The following is a 15,030-nucleotide window of genomic DNA, read 5'->3' as shown; positions in this document are numbered from 1 at the left end:
GGCTGAGACAGTGTGTTAGAAAAGATACCCATAAACAGTTGATTATTGGCTGCCCTCAGAGAAGCAAAATAGCTGGTGCTTCAGAAAGCTGTGGGATTTCAGTAGGTCCTGTGCTGTCCTGACCAGCCATGTGAGGATCCTCCAGCTTTCCACATGCTCTTACAACAAGCTAGGTTGGCTTGGTGGCTGACACTTTCTCCCTCTGGCAAAGCACAATTATTCTCAATGGGTGTGGCCCATGGCAGATTTCAAATAATTCCTCAGTCGTTGAGTAATCAGTTACTTGCTGGGGACATCCCAGGCTCATTTGACTTCTGCAGCACTTCAGCATTAGCAGCTGGTCCAAGACATGCACTTGCAGTTCACTCCCACTCCCAGATGGGTAGAGTTCCCCAGGGATGTTGGGAGGCTGGGGCCAGTTTCGCATCCTCCTCATCCCCAATGTGTGAAAGGACTTCTCTGTTGTGCCTTCCCCTCAGATCCCAATAATGTCTTCTCCTCTGTCTCCAAACAGGAGATTCAATAGTAATACTGGACCACAAGTGGAAAGGCAAGTGAATCCTCCTCTTGAAGCCAAACAATCCCTCCATGAATTCTGAAGCCATGAAGTAGAGGAAAATAAACGTAGCTGTGATAAATCCTTTCTCCAATGCATTGCAGCTTCTGGTGAAGCCATTATGACATCAGACATATGGAAAACTGGTGGAAAATATGAAATGTTTGCCTCTTTCATGATAACTCTGCAATTGCTATGAATAAGAAAATTGTGTTCATCTGTTTACACAGATTTCTCATCTCTTGCACAACGTACGTGAGGATGTGTCCATGGTTAAAAGTTGTCACTGGTAAATGCATTCCCTCATGAGCCTCACACCACTCTGTAAAAGACCTGTGAATGCAAGCCAGCTCTTGTTTGGATTGCCCTTCATCAAGTCTGGAAAAAATTAAGAGGAGAGATAATTTTAACCGTGCTGTGACTTCCAAGCTAGCTAGATAACAAATTGGGCTAACGAGCACTGTAATTAGAAATGTCTGCTCAGAAAGTTCACCAAGAAGCCAAGTTCTTCTAACGAGAAACTTTCTGTAATATTAATATGCTTATATTATGCTTAATATCTCCCCTCCATTTTAACAGGAAATCCGAAGGCAACAATTTCTTCCTTTTTCTGGGTTTCAGTTAATCTCGCAGCAAAAGTAACCTAATTATACTGACTGTATGATTGCTTTGACAGAAAGCATGTTAATTTAAAGCACTGTTTAACATAAAGCTGCCTGCCATATAATTACACTCCATTCACATGTTTACTAATTTTCCTCAATATAGTTGATTTCTGTTATTAGCCTCAACATTTTGTTAACATCCAAAACACTGGAGATCTGCTTTGCAAACTCCAATAAACATGCAAAACCGAGAGTAGCACAAGTGTTCCTTAATGGTCAATGTGAAAAAGAAAAATCTCTCTTATTATTCCTGCATTCAAAGAGGATTTGAAACTAGTTGCAGTACTTAAATGTCTAAATCCATCCTCATTGCCAAAACCCCTCGCTTAGAACTACTGTGCACGCTGTTCACCAGGGTGTTATTTTCACCTTTCAAATGCCGCTGGAGCTCAGTAAAAACAAAACACATTGTAAGCTGCCTGTGAGCAATAAAAAGATAATGTGTATACATAAGATTGTTCTTCTCATGTGTTAAGCACCTGATAAAAATTCTAATCTGGGAAGTTAACATGCTAGGCGTAGACTGCAAACTAAATGAACTCAATGAGATGCGTGCATGCGTTCAGTAATTCCCAGCCTATCTAGATAACTCGCTCCAGCTAACTTTGCAAGGGGAATGTAAGCAATTACACATGCCCACACACAAACACACTCCTCCCTCATTTTTTGTTGGAGCTGAAAGATGCTGGTCAGAGGAAATATATTGGAGAGAGAGACAGAAGAAAAAACACAGAGGGAATTGGGGAAGAAGAGAAAGTTATGGGAACTGCCTGTACAGGTTTGTTGGGTGTTTTTGTCTCTACCTCTCTTGTTTTTAAAATCATTTGTTTTGTACTGATACTCCAGTACAGTTCAATTGTCAGAAACTCAAAACAAAGCCTGGGCCCTAGCACAGGATAGGTCTTTCCACTTCCAACCAGAGAAGCCAAATGACAGACCTCACCCTCAGCTCCTGCTCACACCAGTGGAACCTTTGGGATCTGATGTGGTGACTGAGCTGCTGGACTACAGGGCTTTGAGGAGAATCACGGGGAAGGTTGTTTATTTCTTTGAAAAGGGCTCAGAAGAGGCACTTCTTTCTGCTACATCCGGTATGGAGAGAAGCTGGATTCGAGTCATGCACTTTGAGAAATCAATGAGGAATGCCTGTCCCCAAAATACAACTGCTGGGATCGTGGATTTGCTTTGTTCTTTTCCCTCATATCCACAAAGCTCTGAAAGGAGGAAAATGTGTCATTGCTCACAAACCAACATTCTCCCTGTGATTTTTCAACAGGCTTTACGGAGACACCCTGTGTAAGGATCTGGCCTTGACGACATTTACACCAGATTTCTCTTTCCAGTCAGTCTCTCCCATTTCATTTTAAGCGTGCGAAGCCAGTCAGAACTGTTTATTTATAGCCGTAGATGTTCATGGCTGTATAAATTAGCTGTTATTACCGAAGGAGGTGCCGCCCACTCGCCCAGAGCAGCTGCACAGGAGCCCTTTCATGCTGCTCCACGGAACGCAGCCCCAGCGGGCAGGGAAACGACGCTGTCCCAGGCAGACGAAGGGACCACGGCTCAAGCCCCTGGGCGAAAAAACAGCAATTAATTTTTTCCACAGTGCAATCTGCAGCATGACAACCACAATTACCTAATACTGTTTAGACCTGCCACTTGCATTTGGCAGAGAGAGAGAGAGAAAATGAAGGATTAAATTCACCAGAAGAAAAAAACCCACCCAGACTAGAACCTACCCCTGGACTTTTGTTTTATAAGATTAAGCGATATTTGTTTAGAGGGGGTGAGGGGGAAGGGCCAGTGGGGGGATGGAAATGCAAAACTGGTTGTTATTTGAGACAGAGCACAATCAGAAAATAAGAACCCATCCCATACATACAAACACTGAGCTGTTTCCAGCAGAAACAGCTGGAAAGCAATATCCACCACCACGAGGAGCTTTCATCTTAACTCACACCTTTGTAACAGTTTACTTCCACAAAAAGCATAGGCAAGTGCTAATTTATTCCCTCCCCAGTTTCCCACACAAATTTCTTAGTTTGGGTCTCTGCCAGAGCTTCAGGGTCACAATGTGACCTCAACAACATAATTTAAGATTGTTCCAAGCCTTCAGTGGAACTACTGAGGATTTACTTTGATGGATATGGAGCCAGGATCTGGCATGCAGAAAATATGCATTTACATTCTACCAAAGTGTCTAAAATAGTTGCCCAGGGATGCTGAAATTCAATTTGAGACCTTGTATTCACTTGGCAGAGCACATAATTAAATATTTTGTGCCACAAAATTAACCAGAGTCTCAGGGGTATGGGTAAGAGACGGCTTAGAATCAACCATGAGAGCCAAACTAAGACCTACTTCCCAGGCAAGTTATTCAGTAAATATTGGAAAAAAATCATTGCAGTCATAGATAGGTTCATAATAATTTTTGTTAGTATTTAATCTTGCTGATTATCTGTAGTAACCTCTTACCTCAAGGAAGAGGCTATCGGCAGTGTGGATTCATTTAAATAACCCCAATATCAAGAACTACTCTTGAACTAAAGCTCCTGCTTTACAACTAAAAACTGTTCTTGAATTAACCATTTGGAAAGAAGCATCAGGTAAAACCCAAATACAATTACAATAGGCCAAACATCAGAACAAGTGGTTAAAAGCCCTAAAGCAGAATTTTTGCCTTTTGAGGTCTCCAGAGACCCTACACTGCAAGGAGTTCAATGTTCCTGAAAAGCAAACCAAATTCCTTTAGTGTTTGATGTCACAGTTCTTCAGTTTAGATTTCAGACATGGTGAGTCTAAAAACAAGGGTTTGAGTTAAACCCCTAGGATATGGCCCAATAATAGTTCTGAACTATAAAATTCCATGGTAATACTTGGTGTTTCAAATGTCACTTTCTATCAAATGCTCTCAAAACATAAACATAAATCTGCCTGCCTTGTTTATGAAGCTTTAAGCAAAGCTGCAAGTTCTTTTCACCTTGAGAGGGTAATTTCCCTCAGTACCTGGAAAGCAGCACACATATAAGAGAATAATGCTTTATTTTACACCTAAGACAAGCAGAATTACCTCCTCCAAGGAAGCAGGACAATATGGTTTCACTGTTGGTATGGACTAGGTTCCTTAGGCAGAGGAGAAAGAAACCAATATATACCAACACAAGACTGCTTCTTGAGATGTTAGTTCAAGTTTTTGGCATGGAAACCCCCAGTGGGTGTGCAAAAGCATCAGTGCTCAAGAGGGGAAATGAAGACACGTGTATAAAAGGAGCTCCATGGTTAAGCATTTCTTTCCACCAGGCTTTTCTAGCTATGGACAGAGAGAAGCACAATTGTGGAAGCGTGCTTCAAACAGGGAAGAACCACACTTTCAACCATAGAGGTACTAAGGTTGGAAAAGATCTCTCAGATCATTGAGTTCAAACATTAACCCAGCACTGCCAAGTCCACCACTAAACCATGTCCCAAAATGCCACATCCACGCGTGTTTTCAACACCTCTAGGGACAGCGTTTCCACGACTTCTGTGGGCAGCCAGCTCCAGCGCCTCCAGCGCTCCATGTCCTTGCTGTACCGCGGTGCCCAGACGCGGACACAGCACCGGAGGCGCGGCCTCACCGGTGCCGAGCACCCGCCGCACTCAGCACAGCAGCGGCAGCGCCAGAACCAGCGCGGCACAGCCCGGCAGCTCCGCTCCGCTGCGGCCGCTCCGCGAGGGGCAATTCCCGGCAGCTCCGCTCCACCGGCAGTGCCGGCACTGCGGCCGCTCCGTGAGGGGCAATTCCCGGCAGCTCCGCTCCGCTGCGGCCGCTCCGCGAGGGGCAATTCCCGGAGGGAAGCGCGGCAGGGCGGGAGCGCGGCTCTCATCCCGAGGCGCCACAGCGCCCCCTGGCGGCGGCGCGGCGCCCTCGCCCTCCCGCCCCCTCTGCCCTGAGGGGCCCGGGCGGGAGCGGAGATCCCGGGGCGACTCCCGGGACAGCTCTGCCGGCCCCCAGCGCCGGGAAAGGCTCTTTCCCACCGCGGAAAGCCGCCGTGTCCTCCCCACAGCAGCTCCTTGCATCGCCCATGGGTGGGTGATTTCAGCGTTTCAGGGGTGCAGCAGCCTCAGCGTTCTAAACTGAGTAATTCCCCTAAACGGAATAATTCCGTCAGGACACGCCTGATGGATGCTCAGGGATGCAGCAGCGTTCAGCTCTGGAGCACGGGGGCAGTCCTTTGGGACCGGCGTTCTTGCACTCGCACATCTGCGAGCCCAAAGCAGCCCCAGCCCGAAAGCGAATCCCCGCGGTGTCCCAGTGCGGTCCCTCGCAGGCAGCCAACACCACCTTATTAAGTCAAAATCACAGGAAGAGGGAGAACAAATAGAATGTCATTTTCATCAACACATGTAACAATTGTGCGCGAGAGGAAAAAACCCGAAATTTAATAGAGCCCATTGTTTTTGTCCATAGGTTCAGTTTTGTGGATGCTTTGCACTTCTTTCATTTTTTCCCCCTCTTTACCACCCCCCTCCCCCCCCCCTTTTTTTCCCCTTTTTTAAAAAACAGATGTTGCCAAATGTTTTTGAATCACACATACTCCAAAATGCCTCACAATCATTTGTGGAACCACCCCCAGGCTCTAAACCCTTATATCACTGATGCAGCCTCCTTGTTGCTAGCTTGCCAAACAATAGCCATTGTTCCTGAAGGGTCCGGCCAAAACTAATATGATGTGCAACTGCCTTCCCACTGTTGTCTTTGCAAAACTACTTAAAAGTTCCAGAGATGCCTTTACGGATGGTGTACAGTACAAATAAACCCGAAAGGAGCAGAACAATTGGAAAAGCTCATAGGAACATTGGAAGTGGGTGGAGTAGAAATAAAAAAATTGTGGGGGGTGAAAGAGAGGAAAGCATTATGAGAAAGAGTTTATATTAAATGATAGTGAAGCGTTTAGTTATGCAGCTGGTTTTGTGTTGTTGCAGAAGTGAAACCACAAATATTTTAGTATTCATATCACTACAACTTGCATATAATTAGCGAATTTGGTAGCTGTGCAAATGCACCTTAAATGATTCTTTTATGCAGCTCTGATTTTGGAAAGAATCACTGTGAATGAAGATTTGGGAGGGAATAGAAAATGGCTACAATTCCTGCTTGGAGAAATACAATATCTGAAGAAGAAATATCTGGAAATCATAGGGGTCACAGACCCACAGCTATATATATATAGCCTGTAGCTTATGGACAGTCTGATATGTATTGAATTCAAAATGTAAGCATTGAGGAGGGGGAAAAAAAAAGAGTTATTTTGAACTGCCATCATAAAAATTGAATTTATTTCTTATGTGTAGTTCATTACATACCAGTGAAGGATCAGCTTGACCTTTCTGCTATTAGTAGTCCAGGCCATGAAAGAAGTTCCGTCATGAACCAATGGAAGTTCATACTGTTGTTCTCTGTGTAGTACATCTCCAGATAGAAAGATCACGCATCTTCCGTCAGCAATACATTTATTGATAAAGAAAGCCCTACAAGGCAGGTCAAATCCACAGGTACATTGTGTGTGGTGTGAGAATCGACTCTCAAGTGTTCCTTCGCATTTCTACTTCTAATCATTGATCTATTTAGTCATCCTAAGTCTCAGTCCTGGACTCTGATACAAATTCAGAGCTGAACTTTGACCGCAGTCCTGAATCAGAGGTATAGGAAAAAACTGAGCAAGTGAAAAAAAGGCACCACAACTACTTCAGAGGAAAGTTAATTGAAAAAGAAAACCCACAACATTCTGGCAAATATCAAAGCTGATATTTCTACATAATGTAACTCAATTATGAAGTATTTACTAATCACATCATATTTATTGTTAACAAATTGTTGCAAGTGCCTGCTACAATGGGCCTCTGTTTAGCCATTACTAGCTGCTTGACAAATGATCTGTGGTGTTAGAAGGTCACAGAAAGAAGTTGAGAGGCACTGGGAGGGGGAAAAAGGGAAGGAAAAACCCCCAAATCCCAATTATATAGCAAGACAAAACTGTGGGAGAATCTCCGATATGCTCTTTAAGTATAGCCATCCCTTATAAGGAAGAAAATCATTACCAACATCAAGCACAGCCTGTGGGCAAAGCCTGTGCCACTCAGATGTACCCCCAGCGTGTGTCCCTGGTGACGTGTCCGTGTACTCATCCTCCAAGTATGTCCCACTCAATGTACAGCTGCAGCGTCTTCCTCCCTGGGGCACACAGCATCTATATGTCCAGAGAAACAACACGTGGGCCCAGGTCTGACCCCCCGACCTCCACATGCTGCAAGCTGCTTCCAGAGCTGAGGGAAAGGAAATGACCCAGAGGAAACAATGCAGGACATCATTCCGTGAGTGCACTCTTGTGGTCAGCTGGGAAAACAAAAAACCAAACCAAGAAATGAAACAGTCATGACAGAAATTAGGTTGATCTGGTCATTACACTGAGGGAAAAAAATGCCTTTCCTTTTAGTGGTTGTGGTGCCTTTTAGGAGTTTCTGTTTTGTTTTGCAGAATTGCTGGGGTTTGGAGTTTCCCGATTATCGGAGCCCTCCCAAAGCACTCCTACACTCTCTGTCTGTGCATGTGAGTGCTGTCTCCTATTCCCCAATGAGAAAGGCATTTTTAACAAATTGATAAGACAGAATTTTCCCATACAGTCACTATCAGGCAAGCAGAGAACTGCATGGCGTGTTAGAAATGAAAAAATGTGCTCTAACTTGGACTAGCCCTCCCAATCCTCCCCCTTCCTCATCCCAGGGTCAGAGCCAGATAGTGAAACATCTCCCAGTCTACAGCACTCACATTCCTGAAGCAAATGCCAGATGCAGCCCTGTGCCCTGGGTTTGGTCCATTTGACCACCTATGTTAACTGTTGAGGAATTTCAAGGAAGCAGGAAAAACAGCAGCTGAAGGAATGAAAAACCAGCCACTGTATCCAACACTGGCAGCAAGCACACAAAATCTATGTGCTATGTCTTCCTTGTGTGTTGCCCCATAGGCTTTGAGGAGCAATCAGTAAAGCCTGATTTCCCTCATACAGATGGAAAATATCTTAGACCTGAGCTTGTAATGAAAACCATGCTTAGACAGGGGTTTCTATAGGAGGGTTTTTCTATGCCTCATTCTAGCGAATGAGGCACGGGGCAAAGTAGAATTCTCTTTTTGCTAGCATACCATCTATAAAACAGCTAAAATGTCCAAAGTATTGAAGAGGAGATTTAGCTTTGAGCAAGAAGTATTGTCACAGAATAATTTAATAATTAATGGAGAGGTTCTTTCATTTAACTCTAGTTGCAGTGGGCTTTCGGTTCTCTTTGGTGTTGGGAGCAGCCAGGGTTTTCCAAGGGTGGGCAGCACAAGGCAGCAGGCCATATCTGTCAACAATGCACTGTGTGGTCCAGCTTAAAAACCTCTCTTCCTGCCATTGTTATCCTTAAAGCCCTGGAATTTCATCCAAATGGATTTGACCCCTTGCAAAACAGCCCGTGCATACTTCCCTGATTAGGGTATTCCTGCTAGATGAAAAGAAGGAGGGGGTGGAATTGGAAGAAGAGTGGCTTTCTCCACCTCTGCCCAAGCAACACAAGTGTCCTGCTGCATGCTGGACTCCAGGATGGGCACGTGGCTTTGAGGAAAACCAGCTTGTCCATTGTCCAGTGGGGGAGCAGGTCTGTGCACCTCAGGTATGCCCCACAAGCAGCAACTGCTAAAGGGGGGAGAAAATAACTCAGAGGATACAGTTCTTCACCCAGCTTGCATTTGCTTGTGGAATAAATTTGTTGGTGTCATTTTGACCCAAGCTTTAGGAAAGGTCTTTTATTATGGCAAATTCAAGTCTGAAATGCATTGTCCTTCCCCATGGTGCAGCTCTCAGTCTGCCCTAATGCTTTGCCATGTGCTTGCAGGTAGTGCTCAAACCGCTCCATCTATTTCCCCCCTCATTTTTGTGCCAGTCTTTGCCCTGCTACATTCCCTGTACCTGACTAGATGATCTCAAAATTTCATATAACTCAGAAAAATTATTGATTAGTATTGCCATCTGCTTCCAGCTCTCCCACCTTGTTTTTCTCCATTGTCTTTGCCCAACCTTCCTACAAAAGGAACTTCACAGTTTCTTCCTTGACAGGGCTGCTGATGTCCAGGACAGGCCACTGCTACCACTTCAGCTCTATCACTCAGCATATCCCTCTGCCCATACATGAAGGTGTTTCAATAACCAAACTGGATTTCCCGGAAATAGAAGAGCACTTAAAGCAAAAACTACCTTCAAAATACCTGAAACTAAAAGGTCTGGACAGAACTTTCCAGACTTAATCAGAAGAGGATCTGGGTCTTCTGACTTCTGGCACAAGACTTCATTCCCTTTGTCTTCATAAGGCTTTGGATCAATGCATGCAATAAATATTTCCACTGGGCTTTAACTTTGGCCATTCACCCAGCTATGGACTCCTGTACAGCCCTGTGCTGTTATCGTGGCTCTAATTAGCAAAGGTTACACAGCCATATCTATTGTTTCAGCAAAGTTTGGGCCACGAAGTTCACATGATCATACTAGCTGAAAATAGAGGTTATCAAGCAATCAAGCTAAGCACATTACTTGCAATTAGAGCTCCTTATTTGTTTTATTCTCATGCACTCACCTTCTTGTCCTGCCTTCCCTTCTCCCTACTGCCAGCATACCACTTGGAGCAGCGCTGCAGCTTTGCTGTGAGCAGCGACCCTGCATCGTGTAGGCAGCTGAATTAAACCCTATTGCTGTACCCATCTAAAGTGACATTGGGACAGGGGTGACACGGGTGTGCCTTGGCAGCTACATGGCAGTAAATGATATTACAGCAAAGACACACCACTGGAAAGGACAAAGCACATTAAGTTAAACCTCAAGTCAGGCTGTCCCTGGCCAGTGGATGCAAATGATTGACTGAGAGTTCTCTCTGTGCCAAAACAATAACGAGAGATAAAAAGGGATTTGGACATTGTTCCCCTTTCACTCTCAGCCAGAGTCCAAAGAAACAAGCAACACACATGCACACATTCAGGTATTTTGAAACAAAAGTGCACGCAGAAGATTGAAATTGTGCAACCAACTCTGTTCTTAGCATCACTTGTGTAAACCACTATGGCTATATGTCTATATATGGCTGTTTTCTTATTTCTATTTCACTCATCTTGGACTCTGTTGTTGAATGAGACCATTTTACTTTTATACTCAGTCTGTCATGTTTTTGGTTCTAAGGAGATAGCATGAGGCAGTTATGGTTGGATCACAGTGATGAATATTAATATTCAAAATTTGCAAAAAGCTTAAAATAGATTGTTAATTGAATTACTATTCAATGGATAGTGGAAACTATTCTATGGATAGTGTTACCTGTTTAAGCCCTGCTTGGTTCAGTTTAATTGTGCCTCTTGGAGATTCAGGTTACTGATAAGTGTGGTCTGCCACCACACTCTGCTTTTCACTGACTTTAAATGCCATGCTGAAAAACTGTGACATTAAAGGTACTTCAACCTGGGGTTCTTTTTGTTTATATTCTGCCCAGAGACCCCTTAAACCCTATGCTGTTCTCAAAAGCAAAGTGATGTCTAGAATCTCTTTTTTTGGCTTTTGTGCTCCATTTATGAAAAAGATTTCCTCATAATTAAGTGACACTAGAACAGTAGACTCTAAACCAAGATGACATCCCTATTCATGGAAGGAAAATTAGGGGCTTCCAATGTGGCTACTGCACTCCATAGAAACAGCTTGGTACAACAGCCTCTTCCCAGAGACCACTTTTTGTTCTTTAACTTCTCCCACTAGTTTATTCCTCAACAGCTTCTCCGTATAGAGGAACCTTGAATAGCTTTTCTTGAGCTCTCTAGCTTGAGAAAAAAGGTTGCCAGCTGTCCTCAAATCTAGCTGTGATCCCTCCACCAAAACTTGCTTAAAGTGGGACACATAGGTCTGTTGTGAGCCAAATACTTTTTGCCTGTCATGGAGTGGTTACTTCCTTTCTCATAAATACAACCACAGAAAAATCACATTCAGTTTAATTAAATAGTAAGATTTATCCTTTTCTCAATAATTAGAGGTGTTTCAAATATGGTGATGAAAACAAACTTTTCTAGATCTCAGAGCAAATGAAACCAAGTCCTTGAAAACAACTATTCTTGGAATATCCCAAAATGAACATTAAGAGAAAAGATGCAGGCAATTCTTTGATAAGAGGCTAGAGGTCAGATCTGATATAGCAAGCAGAAAATTTTTGTTCTTTCCAGAAAATGAGGGGGGAGATCTAATCGGGATTCCTCAAAAAACTGTGCAAGAACCGACTTACAAATAAAATGGTAATTGTGAATGGTAATTCTGCTCTTCTCAAACATCTGTTTTTTTTTCCAGGTAATGCATTGTTAAGCACAGTATTGATTAGCTTTGATTTAATGCAGGTTCTCCTGTGACTACTTACCCATAAAAATGAAGATTTTTCCTCCCTAAATGGAAATAAGAAGCAATAACATTTTAGAGCAGTAGATATCAAACCCCATGGTGGCTTATACCTGGAATATAAGAGTTCAGAAATTAAAATAAAAAATACTATTCATTCTTAATAAACCAAAATTTAAATACTCCCTTTATTATACCTACTTTTTTATTTCCCTTCCTGACTTCCACATTAATAAAGGCTGTAGCTGTAATAAAGTCTGGGAAGCTAATGGAGACATAAAGTACCTTCAGAACCACGTTGGAGTGGTAAATATCAACCATATTTCATTTGACTCCATTTAAGAGAAACACCTAGTTGTCCTTTCCCAAGCAAATTTTTGTGGTTCTTTAAGAACACAGAACTGTTTGCATTTTGTCAAAACTGGTGCCACTTATGGAAAGAAATGAGGGCTTTCTAATACAGTGATTTCTAATACAATTCATCTGTCCCTGTAGGAAATTCATATTGCAATGAAAAATGAGCAGCATAGCTTAGTTGTACACTGGAGACTTTTTGCTAACCATTTCATTCCCAAGCTCTGAAAAGGCTTGCAGTTAAATCTGGCAGGCACAAGAAATTACATAACATGAGGCTCACACAGCACAGAGCTCCTGAGAAAGGCCAGAACAGCAGACCCTCCCATCCCAGGCCTCTGCTGCTTCTCAAGGAACAGTGGCAACAGCACCTTCTTGCACAAGTGCCATTTATTCAATTAATCTAGTTCAGGCTGTCCTCATGCGAGGCATCCAGTCACTGGATGGCTGAGCAGGACACAACAGGTGACACAGGAAGTAGGATGCCATCAGACAGTGCCAGACAGATTGTGCAAGGGCCCTTGACTGCTGAAATAAAGGTGAAAGATCATGCCACCTTCTGCCCCTTCTGGCAATGGCCCTGAGTCCTGTTCCATGTCTGTTCAGCTGACTCACTTATACACATGTAGAGAGCAGAGAGGAGCAGTGATGTAAAGCCTTGGTTGGCATTTTGGAAAGGTCTTTGGTTGAGTTTGTTCCCCCTGCCTCACCCCAGGAATAGTATTTCTATTTCTGTCTCTGCCACTTCTCCATCTCTAATGGCATCTTTAATGTCAGAGTAAGAAAGAAGTATAGCAGAGTGAGATTTGGAAGCTACTACAAACTAAACCCTTTTGCTAAATCTGTCTCTGCATTCCCAATTTCTATAAGCACAGGTTGAGACCAATATGAAGCAGAAGAGACATCTAAAAGCCCCATGTTACTTCACAGCCTTTGAGCCAGGTTTTCAATTATTTTCTTTCTTTTTGTGTGAAAGGGTTCAATGAACCTAAAAGAGCATTTTATTAGAAATTTTTAAAGTGCTTAAAAAACCACAGTGGTTTTTTGGAACTCTGTGTAGTGGATACAAAAATATTTTAACACCAGGGCTGGTGTTATAGACTTACTTTCTATTCCACAACTTGCTCCTGCTTTCTTCCTTTTTGGTCTCCTACGTGTTGTACATATTCATGGCAATCTTCCAGTGGTGAGGTTGCAATGAGAGTACAGACAGCAACCCTCACCTGCAACAGAAAATGAGCTTTTTTTTATTCCATGAATATCCTATGCCATTTATAAATGCCAATTTGTTTGGTTGTGGATTTGGGCTTTGGGTTTTTTTTCTATGATATATGCAATTTGGAAAACACACTTGCTTCCTCAAAATGCTAAGCAGCTTCACAATGTCTCATAGGGAGGAAATATAACTAATAGTCATCTTTTAAAAAGTGACAACTGGCACATGAGTAGCAACTGTGCCTCATGCAGCATAATTGCTGGTATTTCAAAAGGTGACTTTGTAAGCAGGGATGTTTATAAGGCACCCTGCTGTCTGCATGCTATTCGAAAGTTGCTGAGGATTTGCGTGATTTTCTTTTAAATTTTTGTTTGTTTTGAGCTTTTATCTTCTCTGTAAAAGCAACACTTTGACATTAAAGCTGAGTTTGGCAGGCAATTTAACTCTCAAGTAACAAAGCTGTGGTCTCATATAGTGTCTGATATCAGAATAGAACACGGAGAATAGAAATGAAACAGGGAAATAAATTCTGAAAATTATCTTAAAAGACCTACTTCTAAAATACTGTGTCTCTGTATGAAAAAACAGCCATGTAAGAGAGAAGCATAAAATTAACTTCTACCAAATAATTTTTACTGAAAATTCCTCAAGTGATGCATTTAAGTTACGTGCTTTCGCCTCAAACAGGTTCAGAGGATCATGGACTAAGCCAGGTTAGAAGGAGCCTAAGGAGATGATCCAGTCCAGCCTCCTGACAAAGCAGAGTCAGCTGTGAACATGGGGGTTTTAAAAAACAAATCTCCCAATCTTTTTGTTTATATCCTAACCACCACTGAGGACTGGAAGGCAGCCTCCTCCTCATCAAGCTTTTGAAAACAATTACACAGGAATTTCTTTTTCTTCTTTAGGTACAAGGGTATTTATTTTAATATGACAGAACATGAAGCCTTTTCCATGGTGCAGTGAACAAGGCAGGGAAAGAAAAGCCTCTCTTGGTAAATAAATACATCAGCACATACAGGCAAGGACTCGTGGAGACAATGGAAATGTGGACAACTGACTTGTACCAGTTAACTCCAGGGAAAAGAGGCAAAAACCACTATTGCCTTGGACATCTATAGTTACAGCTTTGCCATATGGAATTACAGTGATGTAAGCCCAGACTAAGCGAGCTCGTAATCAGGCTTTTCAATCTAGTCAAAGGAGGTGTTGGGGAGAGGTAATGTTGACAAGTAACTAAAGTATAACTGAGGCAGTATTGTGAACAAGAAGTAGTAAAAGAAATCAGAAAAAATATTGCTCCCAACCAAACCTCCCTCAAGACAATAATTTTACTTTCAGGTCTGACTGATGCTGTTGTTCACATGTAGTGAACTTGAGTTTAAGCCCAGGACAGCTTAAGGGTTTCCAGGAAAGAAACTGGCTCAACAACAGAGTAATAAAAAGGTAAGGAAGTCCACATCATGTGCTGAATCCTGAATGTCTGCACAAGGAGTGAGCTAATGTGCAATGTGACGAAGTAGGAAGCTGCTAATGACAGACAAGCTCCAAACTGGATTGTTCCTGGGGATTCCCATGTGCATATCAGATGGAAAAATAATAGCAGCAAGGAAAATGCAAGAAAACATTAAAAAAAAAGAGTATTCTTATGATTTCTTGGTTGTGTAACCATCTCCATAGCCTCATCTTGAGTCACTTTTCCAAAGCTTTGTCAAGTCAATTATAAATACACCTCCTAAAGAAACAAAATTGCATTGGCAGGGAGAAAGATGTGGTGATCCAAAGGGTCTTTTCTATCTCTAATTA

The 15,030-nt window shown here is 42.7% G+C and overlaps 1 protein-coding gene across 1 annotated transcript in view; it reads left to right on the top strand.

The window, feature by feature from the left end:
* ADTRP (androgen dependent TFPI regulating protein) overlaps positions 1-1,620 on the top strand; it is a 30,458-nt gene extending 28,838 nt beyond the window's left edge. Inside the window, exon 6 of the mRNA XM_054285167.1 lies at positions 515-1,620. Within this exon, the coding sequence (XP_054141142.1) occupies positions 515-558 (44 nt within the window). The 3' untranslated portion in view covers positions 559-1,620. The remainder of the gene's footprint in view (positions 1-514) is intronic.
* Positions 1,621-15,030: the final 13,410 nt, after the last annotated feature.

Source organism: Melozone crissalis, unplaced genomic scaffold (genome assembly GCF_028551555.1).
Source record: "Melozone crissalis strain CALT ecotype California unplaced genomic scaffold, PUWL_Pcris_2 ptg000042l_1, whole genome shotgun sequence".
Classification (NCBI taxonomy): domain Eukaryota; kingdom Metazoa; phylum Chordata; class Aves; order Passeriformes; family Passerellidae; genus Melozone; species Melozone crissalis.
The sequence above is the reverse complement of the archived record's forward strand: the minus strand, read 5'-3'. Positions and strand labels throughout refer to the sequence as shown.